The sequence below is a fragment of the Filicampus tigris genome, chromosome 1 (genome assembly GCF_054856515.1).
Source record: "Filicampus tigris isolate MCC_2025a chromosome 1, RoL_Ftig_1.0, whole genome shotgun sequence".
NCBI classification, from domain to species: Eukaryota; Metazoa; Chordata; class Actinopteri; order Syngnathiformes; family Syngnathidae; genus Filicampus; species Filicampus tigris.
In genome coordinates, this window is record NC_141217.1 from 5,050,543 (window position 1) to 5,065,204 (window position 14,662).

The window sequence follows — 14,662 nt, forward strand, 5'->3', positions numbered from 1 at the left end:
TTAAAATGCGGCAAGCTGTTGTGGCACGTGTCTGTGAAAGATTTATATTGCGCCCCATGCCAAATTTGGCACAAAAATAGAGCCCTCGGAGTGTCACACTCTTCATGTGTTAGTGCAGTCCTACTTTGGGAGGCTGATGCAGTCAAGCTCCAGCTTAGTGATCCTGCAACGCAGTACAAACACATAATACAGCATCTGTCAGCTGCACATCACCACCCATCCATGATGCTTCTCAGTTTGGTGTTTCTTATTGGTTTAGACAGGTGGGCCGGATCAATTGACAGGTCATGGCTGGACCTGAATGACTGAGTGTTCCAGGCGGCCCATTCTGACATGAGAGATTACCTGCCACCCCTGCCTGTGAATATTAATACTGCCCACATTAGGGATTTTCATTGTGAACACACGAGCAAAGGGAGATACGGTCATGGCAGCGTTGTACACGGATGCACTCTCACTCCTTCATTATATTGTTTTTACCCCAGTTGTCTGCTGGCGACATTGTGAGACATGCACGGAAGCCATTTATAGGTGGAGCAGCGACAGCGACAGCAGGCCAGCGTAAATTTCGAGGCCCGCTCTCTGGTCATCTCATTTTGTGGAAACAGTATGTGTGCCTGTTTGTACATCAAGGATCCCAGCTACGTATTTGTTGTTGTATTTAAATAAAATTGGAAAAACTGTAGCTGAGAGATCTCAAACTCCGGTCCTCGAGGGCTGCTTTCCTGCATGTTTTAGAGGTTTCCTCTTGCAACACACCAGGATCAAATGATTGGGATTATTATCAGGCCCCTGCAGAACTTGCTGATGAGTTGATCATTTGAATAAGGTGTGTTGCAGGTGGGAAACTTTTAAAACATGAAAGCGGCCCCCCAGGATCAGAGTGTGACACCCTTGCTGTAGCTTCTTTGAGAGAAGCTTTAGGTTGCAATCTAGGATGCCCAATTCAATTCGGAACCACAACAATTAAAAGAACAAGCAACATGTACATCTACTGTGGCTAGTCTTCATGTTACTCCTATAATGTAAACGCTCATCTCAGATTTAGGTAAGAGAGTATAAAAACACCCAGCGAAAGCCAAGCAGTTGATGTGGCAAATGACTGTGTTTTCATGCATTGTTGCTGCTGCATGTGATTGGTAACATTTAAGTACCATAACTGTCAACTTGTACGTTTTCCCCGTATTTTATCCGTCATTTCAAAATCGTGTACGTTGTATAACAATTTTTGTACGGGAAAAAATAATAATTAAAAACTCTTTTTTTTGTTAGACTGATCTCGTCTTGCCCAAACGTATTGGTCTTATTGGTGGTGTAATGGATGTGGAATTTTTGTACGGGGTCTTATGTTTTCACAATTGATTAATGATGAATCCTGGAAGGTGCATCCAGCTGCACAGCAACATTAGAAGCTTTCTGATGCTAACAAGATAATTGTCACTCTTGTAGCATAGTTGCAATCAGAATAGCCTGTGTGTGCGCGTGTGCACGTGTGTGCATGTGTATTCTGACACCCTGCATTAAGTGACAGATTTTGCCATTGCAGATGGTCTGCTTTGCATATGACTATGTTCCTCAGGGTATAACATCTGAAACTGCTGAGTGCTGACCTCGATTTGACACAGAGCGCCGCTCATCTGCTCTGCGTTCTTTTACTATACATGACGTGAGCGCTCCCTTGTAATGGCAACGGATGTGTATGTAGGTGTGCTGGCGTGCGTAAGCGTGTGTGTGTATGTGGGAGGCAGTGGGCGCAAGAGAGCAAAAGAGACGGGCACGCACGCTCAGAATTTCAAGTGTGCACCTTGTATATGTGGAAGTGAATGCTGTTGGAGGCTCACTCGGTTCCTGTCAGTTGCAGCTGGTCTTGTGGGAGCACAGAACTGACATGTTGTGTGTGTACCTAATAGTGTATGACAATGTCCTCGCTTAAATGCATCTAAGCAACAACAAGATGCGACAAGAGCCGGTGCATGGCGATGTACGTGTGCACCTTGTTCGGAAGTACAACAAAGTGATCTCATGCCTACAAAGAAGGCAAGCCACAACATCCATGCATTTGATTTCAAGCCTGACAGTAAGAATGAGAGAACGGCAGCAATGCAAGAAAAAATGACACATCCAATGTGAAAACACACATCAAACAATCTAATATCCACGGGTGCACATAACTGGAACGCAGGTACGCATGCGCAACAGAAATCACGGATGCGTACCGTCATTTGCATCACGACGCACATTTGCGTACCTGTAGCCTACACACTAGTGGTGCAGTGCAACGATTCATCTTTGATTGGTAAGGATTAGGGGTGGGCAATATGACGATATTAGATCGTTAAGCGGTTTAACGTGTTACGATCTCATACAGCCGAACGATCGTTTGATCGTCTACATTGCACATTCCAAACTGTTTAGCTCTATGGCGTCGCAAAGCCGCTGACACGTATACCCGACCAACCAATCACAGCACGCACAGTGCACCGTACGTGACACTCCCCGCCTCCCTGTTGGTTTGTATAGCGGGAAGCTATAGCGGAACGTCACCACGAAGCAGAGTTGGTCCCGAAAAGAAACTCCACATCCACAGCGTTGATTTGGTTTGGCTTTTCCTCGGAGGAGAAAGCGCAAACCAGTTATTTACAAAGTTTGCAGGGACTCTGTTCGGACGTCAGAGCCGACAGCCAAAGCAAACGGAAATCAGACACACGGTAGCCAGAGGCAGCCGCTAGCTCCAAACTAATGCAACCCATGGTAACACAGTCATTTAACAAGAGCACTGCATATGAAAAAAACAAGCAAGCAATGTAAAGAAGTAACTGAGGCAGTGACTTATTACCTTGCTGAAGACATGATTCCCATTAAAACAGTGGAAAATGAGGGGGTTAAAAGACTCTTCAAAGTACTGACCTGCGTTACGAGCTGTGTTTTTATGTTTACGTGATGTTACCTTTTATGTTTACAATCATTGCACATTTTGATAAAAATTGTCACTATTCAAATTAAAATCTGTTCACAAAGCTTAGCTGACTTAAAATGTCTTTTTTTTTCTTTTAGAGTTTTATACACATTTTAAATATGTTTTATGTTTAACATGAGGAAAATTAGACTTAAAAAAACGATGTAAACAAAAAGAATTACGATAAAATCGTGATCGTGATTTTATTTAAAAAAAAATGGTGATATGATATTTTTGCCAGATCGCCCACCCCTAGTAACGATCAAGCATTGGTTCAGGATCGGCACGATCGACAGAATGGTTGGTGAAAAAAAACTGTACGCGTTCACAATAAGGCAACGTGATTAGTCCGCACTCAGCAGAGGAAGTTACCCTCAAGATTACGTAAATTGCATGTACAAGAGCGTTTTGCAAACATACTCAACGAACACGCCGCCTCCACAAAGGCTAACTTCAAAATAAAGCTTACCAAAAAATACATTGAGTCATTAATGCCAATGCAATAGCCTTAGTGAACTTTTACTTTGAAGTTGGCCCGCGTGGTGGCGTGACGGCTAACCTGACTTCCGTTTTTGACGTATTGGCAGTTTTAACGCTTGCCACCAACACAGATGCTACACCGTCCCGTAATCATATTCAGTCGTTAATTCAGGACACGAACAAACCACTGGTTAATTACGCTGTCATTGTATGATACGGCACAAGTCTCCGCCGTTAGTGGCTAGCAGCTGTTATCATTAGCTGGTAGTTCAACAGCTGCTCCTTGGCTTAATTACTTGTTTTTTTTTTAAACCTCTTTCTATATTGTGGACCAAGATTACTTTGTAATGTGTTGTCCATGTTTTAAGAATGGTGCCTTAAATTGCACTTCAAGTCTTTTTCATTATGAAAAAAAAAAAATAATAAAATGTTGTCTTTATTTAATTTATAATAACATGTTTGCCTAATAATTGTAAGAAAACATTCAGCTCAAAATGTCTGGCAGGATAACTTGAAATGTATACACTGTGCAACTTACAAAATTGCGTTAACTTGTGTTAAATCCTAAACGGCCATATTAGACATTTAGAGTTGATTTTTTTTTTTTTATAGGAAAAAGCGTTTTATGAAATAAATGAAGACATAAATGAAGTTCTATTTAGGTTATTTATTTATTTATTTATTTTGCTCGTACAATAAACAATCCGATCCGTGACTCAAAATCCGAGACCGATCCGAACCATGACTTGTGTGATCCGTTGGACCGCTAGTGAGTACCAAAGACAATCTCCTGGTACTCATTCAAGTACCGTATGAAAAAAATTATGAGCACCCTGCTAATATCATGCATTTGCTGCCAAAATATTTGTATTAGTGTGGGATGCCACCGACTATTTAACGATTTTTGGGTTGTATTCTGGTATTGATCTTTATGGAGCTCTTTGGGTTACATCTTTCTCATGTTATAAGGCTATACGGAAGTGAACTCATCTAGTCCATGTCTGCGTGTTGAACTCATAACATCATGTTCGTATCATCCCATATCACTCTGTTCATGTAGACACACGAAATGGAAATGTCAGTTTACGGAGGGAAAAAAAAACGAAAGCAGTCCACGAGATCTCATAGCCGGCCCACTATAGATTTAAGAGAGCTCATGTAGCAAAAGTGTCATTTCGAATTATACAAGCATGATTTTCTTTTTCATCTTAAATTACAATACACCAATTGTGTGCTATGGGCCAGTGTGGGGATAAAAGTGACTTGAAACACTGTGCAAACTGCAAAACAAGAGAAGAAGATGATGTTTTGAGATTCTTCATTGTGCAGATCACGATGTACCATTGATTGCATCATGCCACATCATGGTGTTGCAATCATACTCCAGATGAAATGCCCTCTAGAATTTAAATTGGCAAAATCAACACCAACCTTCACTGCATGGTTTCTGCCAATGTTTAGACGGTTTAGAAGGTTTTTAATGTTATATTTTTACATTTCCATTGTCAAGTTGCAGCAGTAATGGATACCTAACAATGTCAATCAGTGTCACTGTTTGTATCAACTGTAATAGAGCTTGAGGTTAATATTAAGGTTAAGTGTTAGTGACTCTAATTTCAGACAATAGTTCACCATTTAGTCATGTATTTTCGTCCAGGCCAGACAAAGTAAAACTAACTCAAAGATGCTATTGCAACAGGGAAACAAAAACCTTTTTCAATTTAGAAATGTTGTTGACACTCCAAGATGACGAAAGAAGTGTCAGCAACCTTACTTTGGTTCTGAATGGTGCCGAAGCAGCAATTCATCTCCAAATCAACTCTCTACTTTATGCGTGGCTACACAATAACACAGGGCTCACTCATTGATCTGAAAACCCTGCCAATGTTACTGAATAGAGAAGCATGGGATCAGGACTGACTGCCTGTGTCTATTCATGGCCGGTACCGCAGTGAAGGTGCACATGGCGTTGAATACTAATGTCCAAAACTTTCACAGTGCCACTTGTTAGATACCAGGAAGCATGTGTACATTTACCAACTGGGCTGTTGGTATATTGACAGTACCGGTATATAGGCTGTACCTTAATACACAGGAATAGTACCCCACGTCGTCTAGTTCGGCTGGTCGAAACCATATTGCATCCTCTTCCTTGCTCATTCGTGTGCCGTCAAAACTGATGGGCTCCTCAAAATCGCCATGTCCAACACTTTTGTACCACATGAGGCTGAGTCCTGAGCTCTGAGCATGCGTGTAGTTGGCACGGATATATCCATAGAATAAAGCACACTTAATCCGAACAGGTTCACCCAGGAGCACCTTGTATTTCAGATAGTCCACGGACCAATCCGTGCATCCTTCCACTGCAAGACAAGAACACAGAGAGGAACTATTACGATTATGACATTCAATTTCAAATAATCTTTGTAATCACACTGACTCATAGGGCACCAACTCAGATGGAATTGAAGTATCCTTGAAGTGGAAATCAAGCCAAACATTTTTTTTCATGAATATGTTCCCAACAGGCCCACTAATTGAAACACGCCATTCTGATTAATATTGCGTTTATGGAATATGAGTTAACCCCTTTTCAGCCATCTCAGGGGGCAGCCATTTTGCCACTTCTGTCGACTGAAAATGACATCACAACTGCTCAGAGCTGAGGTAACGACCAATCATGATCGGTATTACTTGTTCCCTGAGCTTTTTGTGATGCCATTTTCAGTCGACAGATGTGACAAAATGGCCTCCCCCCAGAGATGGCTAAAAACTGGGTGGATTAACTCTTATTCCACAAACGCAATATTTATCAGAATGCTTTGTTTCAACTAGTGGGCTTGCATAGAACATATTCATGAAGAAAATATGTTTGGGTTGACTTCCCATTATGGAAACTTGTTAATGGTCTCTGGAGTGCCTGACCGATTTTATGTGTGAAATTAAGAAACCAAATAAATCATTAGTTATCTGCCTATTTGTGAAAATAGGTCTGTGAGCAAGCTGTTCAAGACTTCTGCTCCACTGGTTCCAAACTGTGGGGCAGAAGTACACAACCAAACATAAAAAACACCCTCACAAAATTGCATCGCGGATAGAAGGGACGAGTACCAGAGTAAAAGAACCTTTTTGAAGAGGCATCTGGGGCACTATAAAGCATAAAGCAGAGCTGTTGTGTTTGCACATATAATCAGCATTACTTTCTGATAATAATGTTAAAATAATCTTCGTTCAACTTGTGGATGTGGAGTATTTGTATTTGGTGATGTCTGCGCCACACTGCTACACTAACCATCAGTTCCCAAGAAGTATAGCTACCAGTAAAAAAAAATAAAAATAAAAAATTAGTTGGTGCATTGGCTTCCAGTCCACTTGAGATGCGATTTCAAGGTCTTGCTACTTACTTACAAAATATTGCACGGCTTAGCACCATCCTATCTCGTCGACCTAGTGATACCATACGTTCCGTTTCGAAACCTTCGGTCACAAAATGCCGGCCTTTTAGTGATCCCGAGAACCAAATAGAAGTCCGTAGGTTCCAGAGGATTTTCTACTCGGGCACCAGTACTTTGGAATGCCCTTTCCACGGATATTAGAGGCGCTACCTTAGTAGAAATGCACAAAACATGACTAAAGACTTATTTGTACACTTCTGCATTTAGTTGAACTATTTGTTTTAGCCTCTTTACTGCTGCCTCTTTCTTTTCTCTGCCTTTTCCCAGGCTTGGGAGTTAGATGATGACGACCGAATTGGAGGTTGCTGTGTCGATCCCACAGCAACTGACCGCTACAAGATCGGAGGATGACCACATCCTCGGAGGCGCTGCAAAGGCGATTTCTACATCGATCAACTGGGCACCCACTTCACCGAAGTCATCTTGCAGCACTTCATTTGATTAACTTTCACATTATTTTGATCAACTTTGTATAGTATGTGTTAAATGTTGCCCACTCGGCATCCATTGCAGCCTGACCATCCTGGAAGGGGGATTCCCCTATCTGTGGTCCCTTCTCTAGGTTTCTCATTTTTTCCCTAGATGGGGTTTTCGAGTTTTTCCTTGCCCTCCTGGGGAGTAAGATCAGGGGATGTCGTTTAGATGTTGGCAGCTATGGGCATGTGAAGCCCTTTGAAACCTTCCTGTGATTAAGGGCTATACAAATACATTTGACTTGACTTGACCCTGATCCAGCGGTTGTGGACTGGAATGAATGGAGCAGCTGCCGATGTTAATGGGGATACCTCTGGTGAGTTTACGAGGCTTACTGCATTGAATAAAGTCAAGGCGAGCCGACGGCGTATGGCACGCATTCTGCAGCTTGTTATGCATGATGCGTTACTGTCACAAGCGCAGTATAGTCACCATAAATAAATGGAAAAATATACAGATATTCCATGTGATCGGAATTGGTATCGATATCGGCCGATCTCACTCATGCATGATCGGTATCGGTATCGGTGTCATAAAACCTGATCGGTACATCCCTACTGGTGATGCCAGACGGCGAGCTGAGTGGTTGGGTGTTTCTGATGTAGAGCTTTCTATCATTAGCATAGCAGTGAAACATCAGTCCATGTTTGCAGATAATCTTACAAAGGGGCAGGATGTACGTACATAGTGAAAACGAGGGGTCCAAGTACAGCGTCTTGTGGTAGCCTTGGTGGACGGAAGCTGTGAAGCTGTAATAAATCTTGAACAACTGATTGTGCTAAACTATTCTCTGTATGAGCCGAACCAGCGCCGTACTGGTCAGGTGCTGAACAGGAGGGTAGAATGTAAGACGGTGTCTAAAGCAGCGGAGGGGTCCAAGAGAATGAGGACGCTGATGTGCCCTGTGTAGGCAGATAATAGAAGGTCATTGGAGACCGCCTTGCACCCACGTGCAAGACTCATAACCATGACACCCCTCCGCCCCCACAAACAAACACACCGAAATTGTTGTGCCGCGCTGTCAGGGCGCTGCTATTTAGATGATGATGACTATAACTTGTCCCATTAATTGATTTCTACACTGATTTAAGAGGGACTGTCCCATGCTGTATATTTGTTATATTTATGAATATTTGTTATATTCATGAATGAAATACATTGATGTCCACCACACACGTCCATGGAGCGCTGATGATTCTGTTTACGCCTCGATCAAATGCATCAAAAGCGCGTTTCACCACTTGCACCGCACGGACCAGCTTTTAGGTCATCTAAAATGTTGTCTACCTTTTGTCACCAAATGGCAAGATACATCAGGAGGCGCGGCAGCCCTGAGTCGAAATTGTCTGTCTATTCATTCATCTGTCGCTGGCTCTCAACTGATTGTAAGGACAGTATCATTATATTGAATAAGCTTCCCCTCTCCGCTCGACTGCACCATGGCAGTTAAATTGATATCCACAGCAAACTCTATGCTAAACAAACACACATAAAAATGTACTCCAGTCAGTTTAATCCAGTGCAGTAACTCCGTTGTGTGCCTCTCTTTACATGCCACAGTTGGTCGTGTTGCCGCCTCAGCACAATTCCCTTGAACGGGACTACTGTTTCAACTGTATGCGTTTGTTTCTGGCTCTATTTTCGGCTCTACGCTCTATATTCAGTTCTGGTTTGGCTCTCGATGTCCAATGCTAGGACTACTTTGATAAATCAATTTTGGTTCCTTTTTTGGTTTGAATTATGTTCATTTTCTATTGAAGTTATTTAGTTTAGTTTAGTTTATTTTTTTGTGAATTGAATGATGCTTTGTTTTGACTTGATTATGTTTGGTTCAATTTGTTTCAATCGTTTACCAATTTCCTTTGTTTGATCAACATCTGAACCACGACCACCTTAGCAGGATTTAAAAATCTCTCTCTCTCTCTCTGTTGTAGAACACCTGAGATGGCAGCTCACTTCCTAGGAGTGGAATTTAATCCCTGTTTGCCTTATTTTGTTAGTATGTGGTGTCTGGGTGTTTAGTTGCAGACTTTGTCCTTTTTCAAATCGACATTCTGCGGCAGTAAGCCCCAGCTCCGTCTCATCTTTTCCCTTCCTGGTAATTGCTGTGCATTTTTTAATTCAACCAATTGGTTAGAAGCTTTAGTATTGTTTGCATTATTTGCTTAATAAACTTTGCTTACAATTTGTAAACGATCTCGCCCCAAGGTGTAAGAGTATGCGTGTCACATTAGCTCTTACTGTTGTTATGAACATTCCCGGGGGGATTGAAATCCCCCTGGGTGGCATTGCTGGCAACATTTACCCCATACCTACTCTTGCCACATAGACAAAACCATAACCCGTATCAAATATTGCAACCATTAACATAGCGTCATCAAGAGAATAAGCCATTGTCAACACTTTAAATTGGTTCATACATATGTAGCTACCAATAGTATAGATTTGTGGAAATTTCAAACGGATCAAATTTTGACATAAGAGGTTTTGGCCCAACACCAATAATTTATATATATTTTATTTTATATATTTCAGTTAGCTCAAGGGTGTATGAAGTTTTGCGCATCAGAAAAATTAAAAGGGATCAGGGATTTTTGATCATTTATTTTTCAACATAGTCCCCCTCAAGTACTGAACACTTGCTCCAACGGCGCTAAATAAAGTGCTTTTATCCCGGTGTCGAAGAATTCTTTTCTTTGGGACTCAAGAATCCCCTCAACTGCAGCTATGACATCATCATCACTGGCAAAATGGCGACCAGCCAAGGCTTTTTTCATGTGGGGGGAAAAGATACAAGTCGGAGGGGCCCAGGTCTGCACCACCCTCACTGCATTCACGGAGGCTTAAGTTTTTCCTTTTTTTTTTAAACCGTGTCACTTTATAAAAGCACAACTTCTATAATCATGCCAAGACCGTTGGTGAATCCATACTAGTGAGTGAACAGAGGTAATTTGTCTTTGAAAATTTAGTAGGAAAACTGAACTGTTAGTAAACTGGGTCACTACTAAACTAAGGTTCCAGTGTATTCACAATTATAAAATGGGATAAAAATGCCAAATTTAATTAATGCACCAGTGTGAATGCTCCAGTATTTAAAAAATGACATTATATTTATTTACATATGAAATGATATAAAGTGTGATCTTAAATCTGGTATTCTTAACTTTTCACAGTTGCTGTTGGGCGTGTATCCTTTTGTCGTCTATGTAGCGAGGAAACGATGGAAACATTTCATGCCACGATTACACTGAGAAAAATTATCTTGTTAAATTATTTTACAAGTATTTTGTCGATATTGCTTTGCAGTTTAGAAAATATATATAATAGCAACCAGTGTTAATGTTCACGCATGCAAAATTCCATGAAATTTACTTAAAGGTGAAAATTTGTCAAAATATTGGCCCCTTCCATGGCTTTAAATCTTGACAACTTTAATTTTCCTCATGATGACTTTAAATCTCTTCTTGTCTGATTTTTTTTTTTCATTATTAGGTGACCCTAACATGCTGTTGTATTTTCACGAAGAAGAATATGAAAAGGTTTTACAGACTCATTCTTTGAGCTTCCCAATAACCACTTTTGGCAATTTGTCAATTAGTACATTATATGTGATGCTCTGTTTTGTTTTGTTTGGTTCTTTTGGTAATGAAGTTAGCATGTGGGGCCCATAAATTTTAGCATTCCTCTAAACCCCAAATCCAACCATTTGTGAATAGGAAAACAAACATTCATCCAAGACTCAATATACTTTCTCCTAACTAAAGTCTGTTTTAGCAGTGCACCACATTGGATAAACTGATGTTAACTCATCTTATTGTAGTTTCTTCTCCAGAGAGGGTGCAGCATAATCAGAAAATCATCTACCCGCGTTCCCACAATGCCAGTAATCCTCTCATCTAGCAGAGCGCCTTGGGAGGTGATGAAATCCACCACATAAACAACAAGAACTACTGCATTGCAGCCATGACCAAGCGCATCTCACCCACACAGTTACAAAACACCCATGGGGGGGAACCATGCAAGCCTCTCTGCCTACCCTCTTGCCTGTTCTGCTGTACTGTATCATAGCCACGTGGGCGTTCTAAGTTGGTGACTCAGACCCTCGCTGGTCCACTACAGACACTATCACAGCATTTGGGCGTTATGCCCCAGCGCCCTCACAAAATGAGTTGGGTGGAAAATAGCGCCGTTGCAGATGGATGGAGAGCCGCCTGAGAGATGATAAGATGATGAGAATATGCAATAACACCAGCAGCCAGCAGCGCCCTGATGGGTGTCTGCTCACAGATGTCAACTCTGGCCTCTTTTTGTCTCCACTTTTCCCACACTGTTAACTACCAGGGCCTCATTTCTGCCGTGTTCCAAAGTCTTTGTACTTTCCTAGCCTGAGCACCGCTTGATCCCGACCCGATTGTCTTTCACTTGTGTCTGTCCGTTATCTGCAAGCTATTCAATTCTGCCAAAGAGAAATGGGAGGTGGTGCTGATAGTTCAAAGAAAGGAAGACATTTTCAATGACAAAATGATTGGAGCAGCACCTCTATAAGCACAGAAAGGTCCCCACAAGCTGCACATAGACGATAGCACTGTATATAACTTGAGACAAGTCCCAATAATTCAGCAGATGTTCAATGATGCAGTTCTTCCTTTTGTTTGTATTCTTGATCAAAGCATTTAAATACTATTTCCAAAATAAAATATTTAAACTTGACATCAGAACTGAAATGTACGAGTATGAAATGTGGAATTTTCGAACAAATGAAGCGTGCAGCCAGATGTTTTTGCCACTCTCTTGCCAGTTTCTCAATCTAAAGTTCTTCTTTTGGGTTGCCAAATAAGGTCCTTATCCTCCTAATAATAATAATAAGAAGAAGAAGAAGTAGAAGGCCTTTATTGATCCCACAATGGGGAATTTTTTTTGTGTTACAGCAGCAAAGATATAGGTCACACAGAGACGGGTGGCATAATGTAGCGCTTAATGTACAACATTTGCAGCAAACATTCGGAAACAAACCTGTGTAAATATACGCAGTATCTATTTGTATACACTTATCCTCCTAATGTGACAACTGGTTTACCCTGTGTTTAGCCAGGTTCCTTCCTGGAAGTCTCACAAAACCTGGCACTCTTGAACAAGAATGAACTATCATTCAAAAACTGTTCACAGGCGCCAGAATGAGCATGTTCACAAAAATGTTCATCAGGCCGAAATACTACATTCAGTTAAAGTTTGTCCAAAATATGAACAGGTTCATGAACTGTCGTTCATTAAACTCGTTCAGGTACAACACTGCCCTGCACGATGACAGTCATATCTTCAAAAAAACAACGACATTCAGCTGCAACACGCGCTCACATTGGTCTGCAAAAATGAATGAAAATGTGTACAAGGTAGTGATGGGCATGACAGTTCTTTTCAGTGAAATGAATCATTAGTTCAATCAATTAATCAAAAAGAACCGTTCAAAAGATTCGTTTACCGATTCGGAAGTGCTGTTTCACCATTACCCAGATGCAAAGGGCCAAAACTGGCCCATTAAAAACAAAAATCTTTACAGATGAAAAACAGTCACATGTAAACCACCCCCTTTTAATCGTAGTTAATCGCATTTTTCATAGTTAACTCGTAGTTAATCGCATATTTTATTTATTGTAAAAGAAATCCCTTGATTTTTCTGTCCCATTATTTTCTTGAATTTGAATACCCTTAACATATATAAGAGAATGGATTTTCTTATGCAAATACTAAAGCGAAGTCAACCCAAACATTATTTTTTAAGAATATGCTCCATGCAAGCCCACTAGTTGAAACAAAGCATTCTGATAAATATTGCGTTTGTGGAATAAAAGTTAATCCACCTATTTTTAGTCATCACTGTGGGCGGCCATTTTGTCACGTCTTTCAACTGAAAATGATATGACAGTTGCTCAGGGCTCACGTAATGACCAATCGCAACTCACCTGTTTCCTGAAACATAGCCACGATTGGTCGTTATTTGAGCCCTCAGCGCATCTGTGATGTCATTTTCAGTCGACAGAAGTAATAAAATGGCCGGCCCCTGAGATGGTAAAAAATGGATGGATTTTACAACTTAACTCATATTCCACAAACACAATATTAATCAGAATGCCTTGTTTGAACTAGAGGGCCTGCATAGAACATATTCTTGAAAAAAAAAAAAGTTTGGGTTGACTTTCACTTCAATTGAAAAAACAAGCATTGGATTCAACTCACGTGAACAGCCCCGCAGCTCTTTTCAAACAGGCACACACATACACCCACACACACGCGCGCGTGCGTCTTTCAGCTGTTACTAAAAGCATGCTACTGAACACCAATTGATTGGCTAACCTTGTCTTGCTTTAGAGAGAAAATATATATGACAAACACAACGCTGCATTTTAAGGGCAAGCAAGGAAAGTCTATCTAATCTAAGCAGTCTATGTAACCATACGATGTATCTGTATGTACAGTATTTATGTACATGCTGCAGCTATGTATGATATAAGCTAAATATTAACTGGATATGTGCATTTGTGTGTTGAACTTGTTGGTTCAATGTTGCAATTAGACGTACTTAGCCGATTCTGACTTTGGGTCATGAGCCGCATCGCGTCATTCTATGACTAGGCGTCGGCGGAATGAGCCGGCCGGGCCGGCCCGGGCAGGACTGCTGCCACCGCGGAGTCCCAGCGGCCGTGCAGCTGTGAATGTCTGTGGGAATTGGCCCGCCCAGAGTCGCCACCGCTGCCGCTGCCCACGTTTGCCGGCCGGGACGAAGCGGGCCGAGTAGCTGAGCGTGAGTGGGGGCGAGCTAACGTGCTATTGCTACGCATCTTCGGCGGAAGGAGCCCGAGGCTGCTCGCCATGAGAATCGAAATTTAGCACCGACATTCTAAAATCTGAACGGTTCCGGGTGAACCGGAATGATGGAACTGATTCCACTCGAATCCGGGGTTTCGGTGCCCAACCCTAAGGGGCACACAGCCGTGTATGTGTCTGCAATTCATGCAAAGGTGAAAAGCTAGGTTGGCTGGTTGGCAAAATGACTTGCTGACAGACTGTTTGGTTTACAGATTTGACTGTCTACCTTCTCTCATGTTGACGATTTCGTTTCAGATGGTATTTGCACTTTCTTCTTTCATTATTGGTTTACTTAAAAACAGATATGAAATCTATTGTGTATGTAAAATGCTGTTAATCCCAATGGAATGTTCTGTGTGTATTAAGTTAAATTGACTGGCATTTTGAGTTCAAAGAAAGAAAAATTAAGTTTAAATAAGACATTCAAAATACT

At 41.4% G+C, this 14,662-nt stretch overlaps 1 protein-coding gene across 2 annotated transcripts in view; it reads right to left on the reverse strand.

Annotated features, from left to right (window-relative positions):
• Window positions 1-14,662, reverse strand: part of LOC147152569 (interleukin-1 receptor accessory protein-like 1) — a 217,925-nt gene that overhangs the window by 120,140 nt on the left and 83,123 nt on the right. For both annotated transcript variants that reach the window (XM_086048551.1, XM_086048550.1), the window contains one exon: window positions 5,520-5,799. In XM_086048551.1, the coding sequence (XP_085904677.1) occupies window positions 5,520-5,799 (280 nt within the window). The remainder of the gene's footprint in view (window positions 1-5,519; window positions 5,800-14,662) is intronic.